The sequence below is a fragment of the Medicago sativa genome, chromosome 1 (assembly GCF_051527215.1).
Source record: "Medicago sativa cultivar Bolivia chromosome 1, Bolivia_mono, whole genome shotgun sequence".
Taxonomy (NCBI): Eukaryota; Viridiplantae; Streptophyta; class Magnoliopsida; order Fabales; family Fabaceae; genus Medicago; species Medicago sativa.
In genome coordinates, this window is record NC_140749.1 from 37,105,050 (window position 1) to 37,118,797 (window position 13,748).

At 33.2% G+C, this 13,748-nt stretch overlaps 2 protein-coding genes across 4 annotated transcripts; one reads left to right on the top strand and one right to left on the bottom strand.

Annotated features, from left to right (window-relative positions):
• The first annotated feature begins 440 nt into the window (after window positions 1-440).
• Window positions 441-6,579, top strand: FLD (protein FLOWERING locus D-like protein). Of its 2 annotated transcripts, none has more exons than XM_085717907.1 (6): window positions 441-2,277; window positions 3,603-4,370; window positions 4,460-4,505; window positions 4,615-4,742; window positions 5,610-5,673; window positions 6,121-6,579. In XM_085717907.1, the coding sequence occupies exons 1-5, from the start codon at window positions 597-599 to the stop codon at window positions 5,645-5,647; spliced, it is 2,661 nt and encodes an 886-aa protein (XP_085574033.1). In that variant the 5' UTR covers window positions 441-596; the 3' UTR covers window positions 5,648-5,673; window positions 6,121-6,579. The 2 variants fall into 2 exon arrangements, with proteins under 2 accessions (XP_085574033.1, XP_085574030.1); XM_085717904.1 differs by lacking the exon at window positions 6,121-6,579 and adding an exon at window positions 5,772-5,986.
• An 852-nt stretch (window positions 6,580-7,431) lies between these two features.
• Window positions 7,432-9,611, bottom strand: LOC146954716 (MEF2BNB-like protein). Of its 2 annotated transcripts, XM_085717922.1 has the most exons (4): window positions 9,495-9,611; window positions 9,270-9,324; window positions 9,010-9,098; window positions 7,432-8,453 (listed from the first exon to the last, which is right to left on the bottom strand). In XM_085717922.1, the coding sequence occupies exon 4, from the start codon at window positions 8,423-8,425 to the stop codon at window positions 7,682-7,684; it is 744 nt and encodes a 247-aa protein (XP_085574048.1). In that variant the 5' UTR covers window positions 8,426-8,453; window positions 9,010-9,098; window positions 9,270-9,324; window positions 9,495-9,611; the 3' UTR covers window positions 7,432-7,681. The 2 variants fall into 2 exon arrangements, with proteins under 2 accessions (XP_085574048.1, XP_085574038.1); XM_085717912.1 differs by lacking the exon at window positions 9,010-9,098 and having other exon boundaries at window positions 9,495-9,609.
• Window positions 9,612-13,748: the final 4,137 nt, after the last annotated feature.

Sequence of the window (13,748 nt, forward strand, 5' to 3'; positions counted from 1 at the left end):
CGAAAAATCGGGTTGTTACATCAACCTTGCAGGCAAAACCTTTGATCCATCTGTCGTTAGCATCCCAAAGCAGGTTGCCACAACCCAAACAATCTCCATTTTTTTTTGCACACCCCATCACAATTGAGTTTGACCCATGCCTCTTGAAAACATTACCAACCAATTTTAATAGTTTCGGTGTGTCGAGTATTCATCTAAATATGATTACAAGTACAATCTTCAAAGCCTTATTTTGTGATTAGGTTATTAAATGTCTAGTTTTTCATAATTGCAATTATTTATGGATTTTCAATTATATGAATTTATTCATAGATGTTATTAATTTATTTATTTTTCAGACCATGAATTTTAATTTTCACATGTCTTTTTTTTTTTCTATATAAATATCATTTTATCCCTAAAAAAAATATAAATATCATTTTCATATGTCTTATTTCATTATTAAATATTTGTATTATTTTTTTGTAAGTAAAAATAGACTCGGTAACAATATTCGAAAAACACTGAACCTTCTTCTCCGGTGAAACTGAACGGCGGCATTAGTGGCGGTGGACGGCGGCGCATAAGAGAGCTGGCGTTTTCGTAGTGTGAGTGTGATGGATCCTCATTTTCCTTTCACTCCACCTTCCCTGTCACCACCGTCACCTCAACTAAACCCTAACCCTAACCCGAATAATATTCAATCCGATTCATCCCCCAATTTGGACCAAAACCCTAACCCTAACCTCACCAATTACCTTGGTTTACCCGTCCCCAAGAAGAGAAGGCGCGGCAGGTCCCAACGGAATCCTTCCCCCTCCTTCCGTTCACCTCTCAACAATGATCTCAGCTCTTCCGCTGTTGCACCTCCACCGCCATCGACAGACGACTTTTCGGATGACATTATCGTGATAAACAAAGAAGCCAAAGCTGAGGCAATGATCGCACTGACCGCTGGTTTTCCTGCAGATTCGTTGTCCGAGGAGGAGATTGAAGCCGGCGTTATCCCTGTCATTGGAGGGATTGAACAGGTGAATTACACTCTCATTAGGAATCACATTATTGCGAAATGGCGTGAGAATGTTTCGGTTTGGGTTACTAAGGCAATGTTTATTGATTATATACCTCCGCATTATCATTCACTTTTGGACTCTGCTTATAATTATCTTGTATCACATGGCTATATCAATTTTGGTGTTGCTTCCGCTATTAAGGATAAAATGCCTACCGAAACGAGTAAGCCTGGTGTCATTATCATTGGTGCCGGTCTTGCTGGGTTGGCTGCTGCGAGGCAGTTGATGCGGTTTGGGTTTAAAGTGACTGTGTTGGAAGGGAGGAAACGGGCTGGTGGACGGGTTTATACTAAGAAAATGGAGGTAGGGAGTAGGGTTGGTGCTGTTGCTGAGTTAGGTGGGAGTGTTTTGACAGGTACTTTAGGGAATCCTCTTGGGATTGTAGCTAGGCAGTTAGGTGATGTGCTTCATAAGGTGAGAGATAAGTGTCCCCTTTATAGTGTGGACGGAAAGCCGGTTGACCCTGATATGGATGTCAAGGTTGAATCTGCTTTTAATCGTTTGTTAGATAAGATAAGCAGACTTAGGCAATCAATGGGGGAGGTCTCTGTTGACGTGTCTCTTGGTGCAGCGCTGCAAACGTTCAGCCAAGTGTATAAGGATGCTGTGACTGATGAGGAGATGAAGCTGTTTAATTGGCACCTTGCAAATTTGGAATATGCAAATGCAGGTTTACTATCACATCTTTCACTTGCATTTTGGGACCAAGATGATCCGTATGATATGGGAGGAGATCATTGCTTTTTGCCTGGAGGAAACATAAAGCTGGTTCAAGCCTTGGCTGAGAATGTGCCAATTTTATATGAGAAAACTGTAAATACGATTAGGTACGGTAGTGATGGAGTCCAGGTTATTGTAGGAAGTCAGGTATTTGAGGGTGATATGGCATTGTGTACTGTTCCGCTGGGTGTGTTGAAGAAAGGGTCTATCAAATTTATACCGGAGTTGCCTCAAAGAAAACTTGATGGAATTAAAAGATTGGGTTTTGGTCTGCTTAATAAGGTTGCTATGCTCTTTCCTCATGTGTTCTGGGAGATGGATCTCGACACATTCGGGCATCTTTCTGATGATCCAAGTCGTCGCGGGGAATTTTTCCTGTTTTACAGTTATGCAACTGTTGCTGGTGGTCCCCTGTTGATTGCTTTAGTGGCAGGGGAAGCTGCACATAAATTTGAGAGCATGCCCCCTACAGATGCAGTAACAAAGGTTCTTCAAATTCTGAAAGGTAACCTTTATGTAAAAGCTATAGTATGACTATTTCTTTTCCATCATAATTCATCAGCTCCATAAATCAACTAATACAATTACATGATAAGAATGTTCCCGAAAAATACATAAATAAAATTACAACTTACAACATAATAAATTGTAAGTCCCTTAAATATGTTTGATGTTTTCCTCAGTTACTTAACGTGTCTTGGGCTGTCAGTTTTGTTCATAGTATTTTCTCCTTTTGTCTTATTTAATTGTTACTCTTTGGAAAAAGAGTTGACTCAAATGATTTGTTACTTTAGAATATGGAGAATTATTAAAAAAAATTAACTCCTTATTTATCTGTATTTCAACCTATCCAATATTAATTAGTTTTTCTACCTAACTCCTGCTACTACAAGGGCATTCTAGTCATAAAAGATTATGACACTTGTCCGACACGTGTCAGACAACTAAAATCGGTGTCCTAAATAAACTTGTTTTTTTCTTTGATTCGACACTCTTAGGACCGGTGTCCAGCACCTATATAACACTCATACAGCCGTGTCGGACAACTCAGACAAACATCTAAAACATTTTTTCTCTCTTGCTTCCACACACTGTAGATACACGAGTTACATATGTTTTGAGAAATGTTGATCAATTAGGGGGTAATAGACATTACAATTGATTATAACATTTTTAGCTTTTTTGATAGTAGATGAATAAATAAAGGTCAAATACTACGATACTACCAAAAAAAAAAAAAAGGTGAAATACTACGATATCTTGTTTTAGAACTTTTTCTAATGAAATAACTTGCTCAAGTTAGATGCTTATATATGTATTTTGACTTTCATTTTAGACCGTATATAAATAAATTAACATATATGTAGCGGTGTCGGTGTCCTATATTTTTTACACTAGCGGTGTCGAAGTGTCCGTGTCGGAGTCCATGCTTCATATGTATTCAGTGAACTACTTAGCATTTTTCATGAATATAGAAACAAATCACAATCAGTTTCAGATTCTCAACTGTTTTGACAGGTTCTTCACATTGGTCAGGGAAAGGTTTATTTTAAGCCACAATAATGTGTTACTTTAGTTTATATAAAACCGCCAATATTCACTTCTGATTCTTTAACAATATTGATATATAGTACATGTTTTTTTTAATATTTCATAATATGCCTTAATATCATCGCTTCAGCAGTAGTATTTTTGAATTGTCAGAAAAAGACCCTGATCATGTTTTCTTAGCTGAATTTCAGTCAAATCAAATTGGTCATAATTGTTTAGATCTGATTACTATTTTACTTAAGAAATATGTGTGAAGAAAAATGCTTTATCTGTATGCAGGTATTTATGAACCAAAAGGAATCAATGTTCCTGAGCCTATCCAGACAGTCTGTACTAGATGGGGGAGTGACCCCTTCTGCTTTGGTTCTTACTCTAATGTTGCAGTTGGAGCTTCAGGTGATGATTATGATATTTTAGCCGAAAGTGTGGGGGATGGTAGACTTTTTTTTGCTGGGGAAGCAACTACTAGGCGGTATCCTGCTACCATGCATGGGGCTTTTCTAAGTGGTCTAAGAGAAGCAGCGAATATGGCCCACCATGCGAATATTCGATCAATGAATGTGAAGGTTGAAAAGACCCCTTCAAGTGCTTATTCTTGTGCTTCCCTTCTTGCAGATTTATTTAGAGAACCTGATGTAGAATTTGGGAGTTTTTCTATCATTTTTGCTCAGAAAAATGGAGACCCAAAGTCACCTGCAATCTTGAGGGTAACATTTGGTGAGCATAAAAAGAAGTATCACGAAGTTTCCAAACAAGACCAACAGCAACACTCAAACAAATTACTTTTTCAGCAGCTTCAGTCGCATTTTAATCAGCAGCAGCAGCAGCAGCTTCATATTTACACTTTGCTGTCAAGACAACAGGCTCTTGACCTAAGAGAAGTAAGGGGTGGTGACGAAATAAGATTGAATTACCTTTCTGAAAAGCTAGGAGTGAAGCTGGTGGGAAGAAAAGGATTGGGGCCGAATGCTGATTCTATCATTGCTTCGATTAAAGCTGAGAGGGAAAATCGTAAACCTGTTTCAACCTCTATGGCTCTTAAACCAGGTGAGTGATTTATCTTTCTTTAGATTCTTTCTCCTCTGTTTATACATAGATGCAGCAATTTAATTAATATCTTCCATGGTCTATATAAGGTGTGTCAAATCTAAAAGCAAACATTATGAAGCGGAAGATAATCAGGTTTGAGCTGAATTTCTTGATATTCATAAGTTATAGTATCTTGTCATCTCAAATCATAAGCTGATCTATTTGATATGAAATTTTAACTTAATAATATTGATTGACTCAGAAAGGCAAAGGTGGTGAAGAAAAGCAATGGACCCATACCCCATGCAAGCATGAATGTGAGGAGTGCCTCTAAAGTACCAGAAGAGAATCAGATAATAGATCAAGTGCTTCCTGATGTGCCTGTTTCAGGTAACTGTTCTATAAAGAAAAAAATACGTTGATACTCAGTATCTCCTTTCGAAATGAACCATCTGGAGCTGTGATAATTGCATTATAATTTTTTAAGTTCTTTAGTTTTTCTATAGGTATCAGTTTCCATATGATATTTAATTTTGTTGTGAAACGCTATTACATTGCCCATTTTTAGAATATGGATCGTTAGTTTGGCATGTTTAAGATGAGAAATGAATATTTTGGGGAGAGTTTGTTCACATTTAATTTGCATATTTTAGTGAATTTATACATGGTCAGAACTCTAACCTGAATACTATCTGAGAAATTTAGTTGTTATGCCAATTGCCTTTTATGATATTTGTTATGTTCATGTCAAGCTCTTCGAAACTTTCCCTCTTTGAAGGGTATAGGCCGTCTGTCATCAGGCAGAATATATGTTCACCCTTTATTTATATATGCTGCTGGTTTCATATTTATCATTAGAAGATTAGGCTAAAGATGAGAAGGTTGGATCTGCAATAATTCCTCTCACCTCCTCCTTCTCTACAAATGGAAAAAATATGAGTTAGCGATATTGTGGGTAGTGGGTATCAGGGTCTATTTTCTTAAGTCCCTAGGGGAAATGTATGGATGAATTAGGCAATTAAAATGTTTTGAAGGATAATTTATCTTTTCCCTAGTTACACTCTACTTCTACACTCAACTGCATTAATTACAATTTTTTTCCTATTAAATGATTGACTGTATTCCTGGCATATTTATCAAAATGTAAATAGAAAACTTCAACTTTCAAGTTAGCATGTGTTAATATTTTATTGTAGTTTTCTTTAGGAAGCTATCCAGTTAGTCTTACTGAAATACTAACTTCCAAAATATTTCCAGGGAACAATCAAAATGACTTATCAAACTCAAATCTGTAAATGGATGACATTTCTTCATCTAGCAGGTGAGAAATGCCTAATAAATCTTAATTCTGATAGTTTTTTTATTTGGATTTCAGATGTATGATTTAACTTATGCCTAACTGTTCATATTAATTTGCAGGAAGACTAAGATGTCATTAAGCTTATAGTGTCATTCTTTGTAATTCCTCAGCGGAATATTTGTAATACACCTCTTCATTTTTATTTTATTTTAATAATTGGTATTTCTAAGAAATACATTTGATTGTTGTTGTAACTTGTAAATAAGTAATATTATGTAAAAGAATAGATTATCCATCATAGATCATACTACTAAACGCAAGATCTTGTTCGAAATTGGAGCAGTCCCTTGAATTAATTATAAGCAGACATAAATCCTTTTGACAATAAGGCACCCGCTGTTTATCATAGTTTTTTACATCAAGCTTGATTAGCTTAAATTGGTTGTGGTATGATATTTTCCATTTCAGTGGATCATCTCAGTGCTCTTGTTCGACCTAATATAGTGGATCAGCACCAGTAGTCGGCGAAATCACAACAGAATCAAGCGAATGTCATGAATAGAAGTTTGGATTGTGGTGTTTTGTTGAGAAATTTGACTGGATTTGAAATCATCGTGGTTATGTCATTACGAAATTTGTTATTGGATCCTTGAGTTTTCACGATATTATATTAAGATCAGAAAGCAACAAAAATTTGTAAACCAGTTCAGAATAACAAACCGATTCTAAACAGGTTTTAAACTGAACAAAATTAGTTTTAAAAACTGGTTCAATTTAAAACCATATGAAATGGTTCGGTTTAAAATATGGTTCAGTTATTGTATAAGATATGAGGACATGAACAGCAAGCTGTAATCTATATTTTATGATCTGAAAAGTGTGCTCTGTAAATTTGCATCTTCGCAAGTATTTTACTTGTGTTCATAATCACTTGTATTTATTTATTTATGAATGAACTTCTAGGTGTTAAACGTTCATATTGTTTTAGTTATGGATTTGACCAACTTATTTTTATAGATAACTAGTCAACGCTTTGTTTCTTCAAAAAAAATTGTTTTGAAATTTTTCCGTTAATGTTAAACGGTTAAATTAATTTGGCTAACTAGATGTTACATAATCTTGCAATGCAATTTTGAGGTCATTCTGATTTCTGATTGTGAGGACATAAACTTGCAATTGGTTTATTGTAGCAATCGTGCTCTCAGAGTTGGACTGAAGCTGGGGGATCACCTGGTTGGGTATTCGTGGGGGACTGTGTCTTATTCTTTAAAGCTTAAGCATGATATGTGAAGAAATTGTGGTTGGTTTGTACTAGTTTCCTGAAACAAAATGTTGTTGAACCACTCCTTGTGCTTTAGCTTATCATCTTTTATCTCTTCAACAAATTCCTTGCTGATTAAAAAGAGCTATTATCTATTGATATAATTCACGATACTGCATGGCTTCACTCTGTTTCACTTTCCTCCATTTCTTGGTTTGTGAATCTGTACAATTATCGGATGCATTTATTTCAGTCTATGCCCGAAAATTTATATCAATATATATTCACCCTTAAAACGATAATGATAGTAAGATAAAACCCTTCCAACAATGTAAACTCCATGATTCATGACATATTTAAACATTAGAGAATTATTTGAAGTTAACAATGATTAGATCTTTACTCATACAATAGCCAATTCTCAAATTTTAGATCTTTACTCATACAATAGCCAATTCTCAAATTTTCAAACATTGCTAGAAACAAGTTACCCGAAACACACATTTGAACGCGTGAAATTTAGGGCAATAGCAGCATGTTTCTTTGGATTGCAAAATCACAATTTACAATTAACTAATTAATAGCCAATGCCTTGTTTTTCTAGGAAGCAAGGAGTGTTAGATCCTGTGTGATTAACCCCACATGATATCATAATTGCTAAAGTACATTTAACAACATTACTAATTAGTTATTAAAGTACTATACAGCATTATATACAGGCTGAATCATTGTATGATATCCAAAGAATAGCCTAGCTAAGGCCTATACTCATGACTTGCCCAGCCACTCCTCCAGCTTAGCTTGTTTACTGGCTTTAAAGTCATCATATTTTTCTGTCACTGACAATAACTTATTCTCAATATCAATAGTATCACTCTGTTCTGATTGAGATTCATCTTCAATCTGACTTGGCAGTGGCAACTCATCAGCTTTCGAAGATATACAATTGCTTGCATTAGTCACAGGCAAAGGCACATTAGGGTACAGCTCTGACTTCTCAGTCTTGGGATCTATTGATCCTGTAGAATCAAGTTGTGACGACTTGAGACTCTCTTCCTTCAGTTTTGAAAACTTAAAAACGCTTGAAAAATAGCTTCCTCTTTTTTCACTTCCCTCCTGGAGATCAACTGCTGAATTACTCCAAAAACTCGTTCTCTCTGTCTGAAAATTTGATGCTGAACGACGGAGTATCCCTCCTTTTGGTTGCTTTGATGTCATAGTAGCCAGAGTTTTTTTAATGTCTCCAATCATCTCATCGACTATTGGGAATCCATACTCTTTCATTGATTTCACCATTGGGACAGAGTCCTCCAAATCTTGTGTGTGCAAAGTTGTTTCATGAGACTTCTTAACAACATTGTTCTTAAGCTTGATGACATTAGGCACTGCATTTTGAGTATGCTGTTGGATGAAGAAAAGACCAGCAGATGGTTCATTCGCCACGTATTTAATCATCTCTGCCAAACACTCACTTATCTCCACAAAACCATCAACAGTGGAGAATCCATGCATCTTCCCAAAGACAAATTATTGTTCATCCCTGACATTGTTCAGAAAAGAAACATTCAGATAAATTACAACAGAAGAAAACAAAGTAAAGTAAATTTTCCATTTGAAATGCTATTGATATAATAGGCAAATTACACAGACATATGCATTTCATTATTAGTCTGTCGTAAATACTACAGTTGCTGCAATAAAATGAACCATAGTGTGCTTGCTTGTGTGTGTGTATTAGTAATATGCCACAACAAACAGGTGTGTGGTGTGCTATGAAGCAAGGACACTCCTCGGATTAGGCGTGTCCCGGTGTCGGACACGTGTTACATCCGACACCGTCACCTACACATATAATTACACTGAATTATGAGATTTTCTCAAAGTATTAGCAGTGTCGGCGTGTCAGTGTTCGTGTGTGTCCGGTGTCTGTATCCATGCTTCATAGGTGGTTAGCAATATGGCACAACAGTATATCTTTTTGAAAGCATAGATCAAGTTTAACTAATCTTGGCACTTTGTATATATAAGGAAGGCATGGAATTTGGAACTTAAAACCATAAATTTAAGTGAAAGAATGCAACAATGGGATTTACAACCTGTGTTACAGATGGTGGGTGAGGTTGCAATGGTATTATAGAAATAGAAGGCAATTGCTAAAAGATTGCAGTTATGAAAATTTCAAATCCTGTCAAAGACAATAATAAGCTATTCTTAAAATTGATTTAAAAAACTCTACACCCCCTCAAGTGATAATGTGAATGTGGGAGGGATCTCTAGTAATGGAATGGAATGGAAATCCAAAGAAACAGAAATATGATATCTAATCTTAGGTTTAAGGAAAAGTATATTAACTTACCTTGGAAATGTATGTCTGGGTCTGGGATAAAAAAAGTATATGATTAAACAGTATCCTACATACATACAAATGAAAGAATGTTAGACTAGAATTCTCCATACATTAAAATCACGCGATCTCACGTATGAAATTGAAAACACACACACACATATCAAACAATCAAAATTGAGAGAAAATTAATACACTGTATATCCAGATTAATCGACAACGTACGTACGTACGTACCTACTACTACCAATTGAGCACAAGTTGTTGTTATTATGATCGTGATCGTGATCGTGAGAGAGAAGGGGATTGTTTTGTTTTGTTCATACATTTATCTCTTCGATTTTCTTTCTTTCTATTTGTACCCCTTCTCTTATTTCTTTTCAATAATTTTAATTTTAAATAATATGATTAATTTGTTTACATTATTCTTGTAATACATTTTTTTTGACAAATTAATCTTGTAATACATGTGAAGTCTATAAAACACATATTCTAACCGTCCTCGTGAGTTGGTATGGACAATGAATAATATATGTAAGGTTTGGGGTTCAAATCCCGACACCACCAAAAAAAATTAAAATGTGTGTCTTTAATAAATATAAATATGATTAAGGGTCATGCACACATATTAAGAAATATAAAAAAGTTGTCAAAAACATAACCATTTTACTAAACTATCCTTAATAACTATTGTTGTGTTTCCCATATAAGTATAATATATTACTTTAAAACATATAAGTATAATATATTACTTTTTTTTTTTTGGTCTTGTATAATATATTACTTTAAAAATAGTGTATACAATATTTTTGTCAAAAAAAAATAGTGTATACAATATTATTAAGTAAAGGTATAATTTTCCTTCAAAAAAAGTAAAGGTATAATTTGTAAAAGTTTACATTGAAAAGTGAACATGTTATTCATTTTAAAACATTTTTTTTGTTAAAGAGACACTCTTTTTAAAATGGAGGAAGTATCATTTATTATTTATTACTTTATCATTTTCTAACTTTTTAATCTATGTTTTCTATATCATTAATGAAAACTATTTTTGTAAAATAACTCATAATTACTCTTTTACAACAAAAGAAGTATTATTCAAATCTTTGTTTAACATTATTCAAAGATGTAGTTATTGAAAATCTGATACTCGTTTTTATTTTTTTTTGAGAAATCCATAATATCATCCTATTTATAATTAAATGGGATAGGATCAAATGACACCAAGGTGTCAAATTAAATTTGACACCAAATCCTAACCATTAATCCAACTTTAATCTAACGTCTCTCATCAATTCATTAAATTCTCACATGTTTGATCAAATGAGCCAAATTTTAATTTTAGAAATAATTTATTCTTTCTTCTCTTGGTTAATTACTTACCATTTTCGTTATATTGGCTACTCTTTCATTGGTGGATCGGTATGTATGATTCTTGAGTTCATGCTGCTATTTTTTTTTGCTGACAAAATGCTGCTAATATTCTTGTATCGGGTGTTTTACCATTTGTGTTTTGCTTTCGTTTAGTAGCATATGTTCTTTTATAATTTTGGGTCCAATCGTCCATTCATTATCCTTGGTGCTCTTTATAAATCAATTTTCTTTAGGTTCTTCTAAGAAAAATAAAAATAAAAAAGGTTAATAGAAATAAAGATACAAGGATGATAAGCCCTTCAAAAAAAAAAAGATAACAATGAATAGTGTAAAGAAAATCGTAATAATACCATCATAGAATTTTTGGTAAATAATTAATCAAAAGAAGATAGAATAAATTATTTCTAAAATTAAATTTTGGATCATTTGAAAGCATGTGAGCATTTAATGAATTGATGAGAGACGTCGGATTAAGGTTGAATTAATGGTTAAGATTTGGTGTCATATTTAATTTGACACCATGGTGTCATTTGATCCTATCCCTAATTAAATATATTATATATTTTTTATTAAACTAAACATAGCATAAAATTTTAGACTTCCATTTACTTAATGAGTATAGACCATATATCAATGGTCTACACGACACATGTTTCATTGCATATGCTTTGTTATTTATATATGAGCGCTGCTAAACAACACGACAAACTCAAAACACGAAAGCCACACGACATGTTGAACAGCATCCAATTCGTTCTATTAATGGATTTCTTTTTGGTTATTGATGCTTTTGTATATTGTAGTAATAACATACATAACCCACTTCCAATATTCTTTCAAAAAAAAACCCACTTCCAATATTAAATTATATACAAAAACAATAGTATATATCAAAAAACAATGTTACCAAAGCAATGGTGAGGTAAGACACATATTTAGACCAGCGAATGAGATGTTTTTATGATTTCTCATAGGAAATATATAGCAGAGGCAAAAAATTCATTTTTTGTTGAATCCAAATTAAAAACAAATAAATAGTAAATGATAGTTATAAACTTGTTTGTGCAAATTACACGACAAACATTGTCGTGTATTTCAGCATTTTCCTTTATATATATATATATATATATATATATATATATATATATATATATATATATATATATATATATATATAGGAGATGTTTATTGTTTGTTCCCTGGGTACCCAATGTGCGACAAGTCATTTGAACAATAATTCCAAAACTAAGTATGAATTATATATTTCTAGCCCACCAAAGCAACTCAAGTGGGTTACTTTAATTTATATTCAATTCAAAATCAAAGTATATTTTACTAGAAGACGCTCAAATATATCAAAATCAATTATACAATTCTTGAATTAATTTTGCATCCTCCAAAAGTACAATAGAGCATACTCAGGTTTTATGATGTGAAAAGTTTATTTTGATTTAATTGTAAAAATGATTTTTGATAGAAGTGAGTTTAAAGTAAAATTATTTAAGTTTAGATCCATTCACATGTGAATAGTGATTTGAACAATTTTAGTGTAAAAATCATGTTTGCATTCAAAAGCTATATAACTTCAAATTATTTATAATCAATTCTAAAGGCAAAAGCAATCTAATTGAGAAACTTCAAACATGGCCAAATCTAAGTTCTTGTTGTCTTAGATTTGATTAACTGGACATATAAGATAAATGCCTCTCTTTCAAAGATGAAGCTTAAAGGAAAATATGTTTTCTGACACGTCTCAAGTTTTTTGGATCTATGTGGTTCCCAGGTAAAATATTGAGTCTTTGAAGATTTCTCTGCACAGCCTTATCTAATGCAGATTGTTGATAGAAATAAGTTTGGTTTGCAGAATCTTTCAGATCAAAGGCTTTAATGTATTTCAAAACGCAAGAACCTTGTATCGCTCAACTTGAATATTTGTGTATCTCATTTTATTATGATAACGTAATGGATAGGCGTGTATGTGTGACTGATGAGGAGTTTATAGCCATTGCACAGAGTTGCATCTCATGAATTTCTAAGGTAGAACATAATTTGATAAGTTTATAGCACTTGGACATTAAAGTGATTGTTAAGCTGATTAAAGTCTTCACAAAAATGCAAAACTTTGCTTATTTGATAAAACATTGTTTTAGCTAACTATCCTTCTTAAAAACTTCCTTCTTGCTGACTACTAATTGTTTCCCTTTTGTTTTTGTTTTTCTGTATGTTTTAGCCTATAACATAAACGTTCAAAATCAAAGATGAAATTAAAAAAATGTCAATTAAAATTAAAACATGAAAATACTATGTTAAAGTAAATTTTAAAGTATAAACATTTGCATAACAATAATCCTAAATGAAGATTACTTCAAATTCCAGACCAACATGGCAATTGATTGAGTAATTTTTTCAATAAGCCAAATCAAATATTAATAGGAGAAAAAAAGTTACATTTGAGCACAAGCATTGCACAAGATGAGCTACAAATAATGTTGACAGCAAAAATCTAAAGCCAAGTTTGGTGTGTGTCAGCAGCTTTTTAGCTTGTCAATACTAAATCAAACAAAAAACATCTCAACTCTGTTAGTACCAAATTTCCACAACCTACTACCAGCAAGTAACTATGTAACAGTTTATTGCGAAAAAAGCAGCAGCCAACACTTCAACTAATTTGTTCTTCAGTTGCAGGCAGGATCAAAGCAAATCTACCACCTAGTATCTCATTATTAACTTAGCTACATTGTTGCAAATTGCTTTAATCATAGTAGATTTTTCTTCCAGAATTTCAATGAGCATTTTCTGGGAGCTCATATAGTCAGATTCAATTTGAGACCAATAAAACCTTATCGTAGGGTAAGATACCAAATACCATTATTTATCTAATTCTAAATACCATTGATCCAATAAATAATATCAACCTAATAAAAAAGAAAAGAACTATGTAAAACTTTTGTCAAACCAATCATCCTTTGTCATTGCGATTACTGGTAAACGGCATAACGGAAAAACTACTCGATTTTTCTAACAAACAAATTACTCTTGCAAATGTAGATTAAAATTGTGAATCCTCTGTTTTTGCAGGTAAAACATAACTAGTAATACCATTCAAGTCTCTCACAC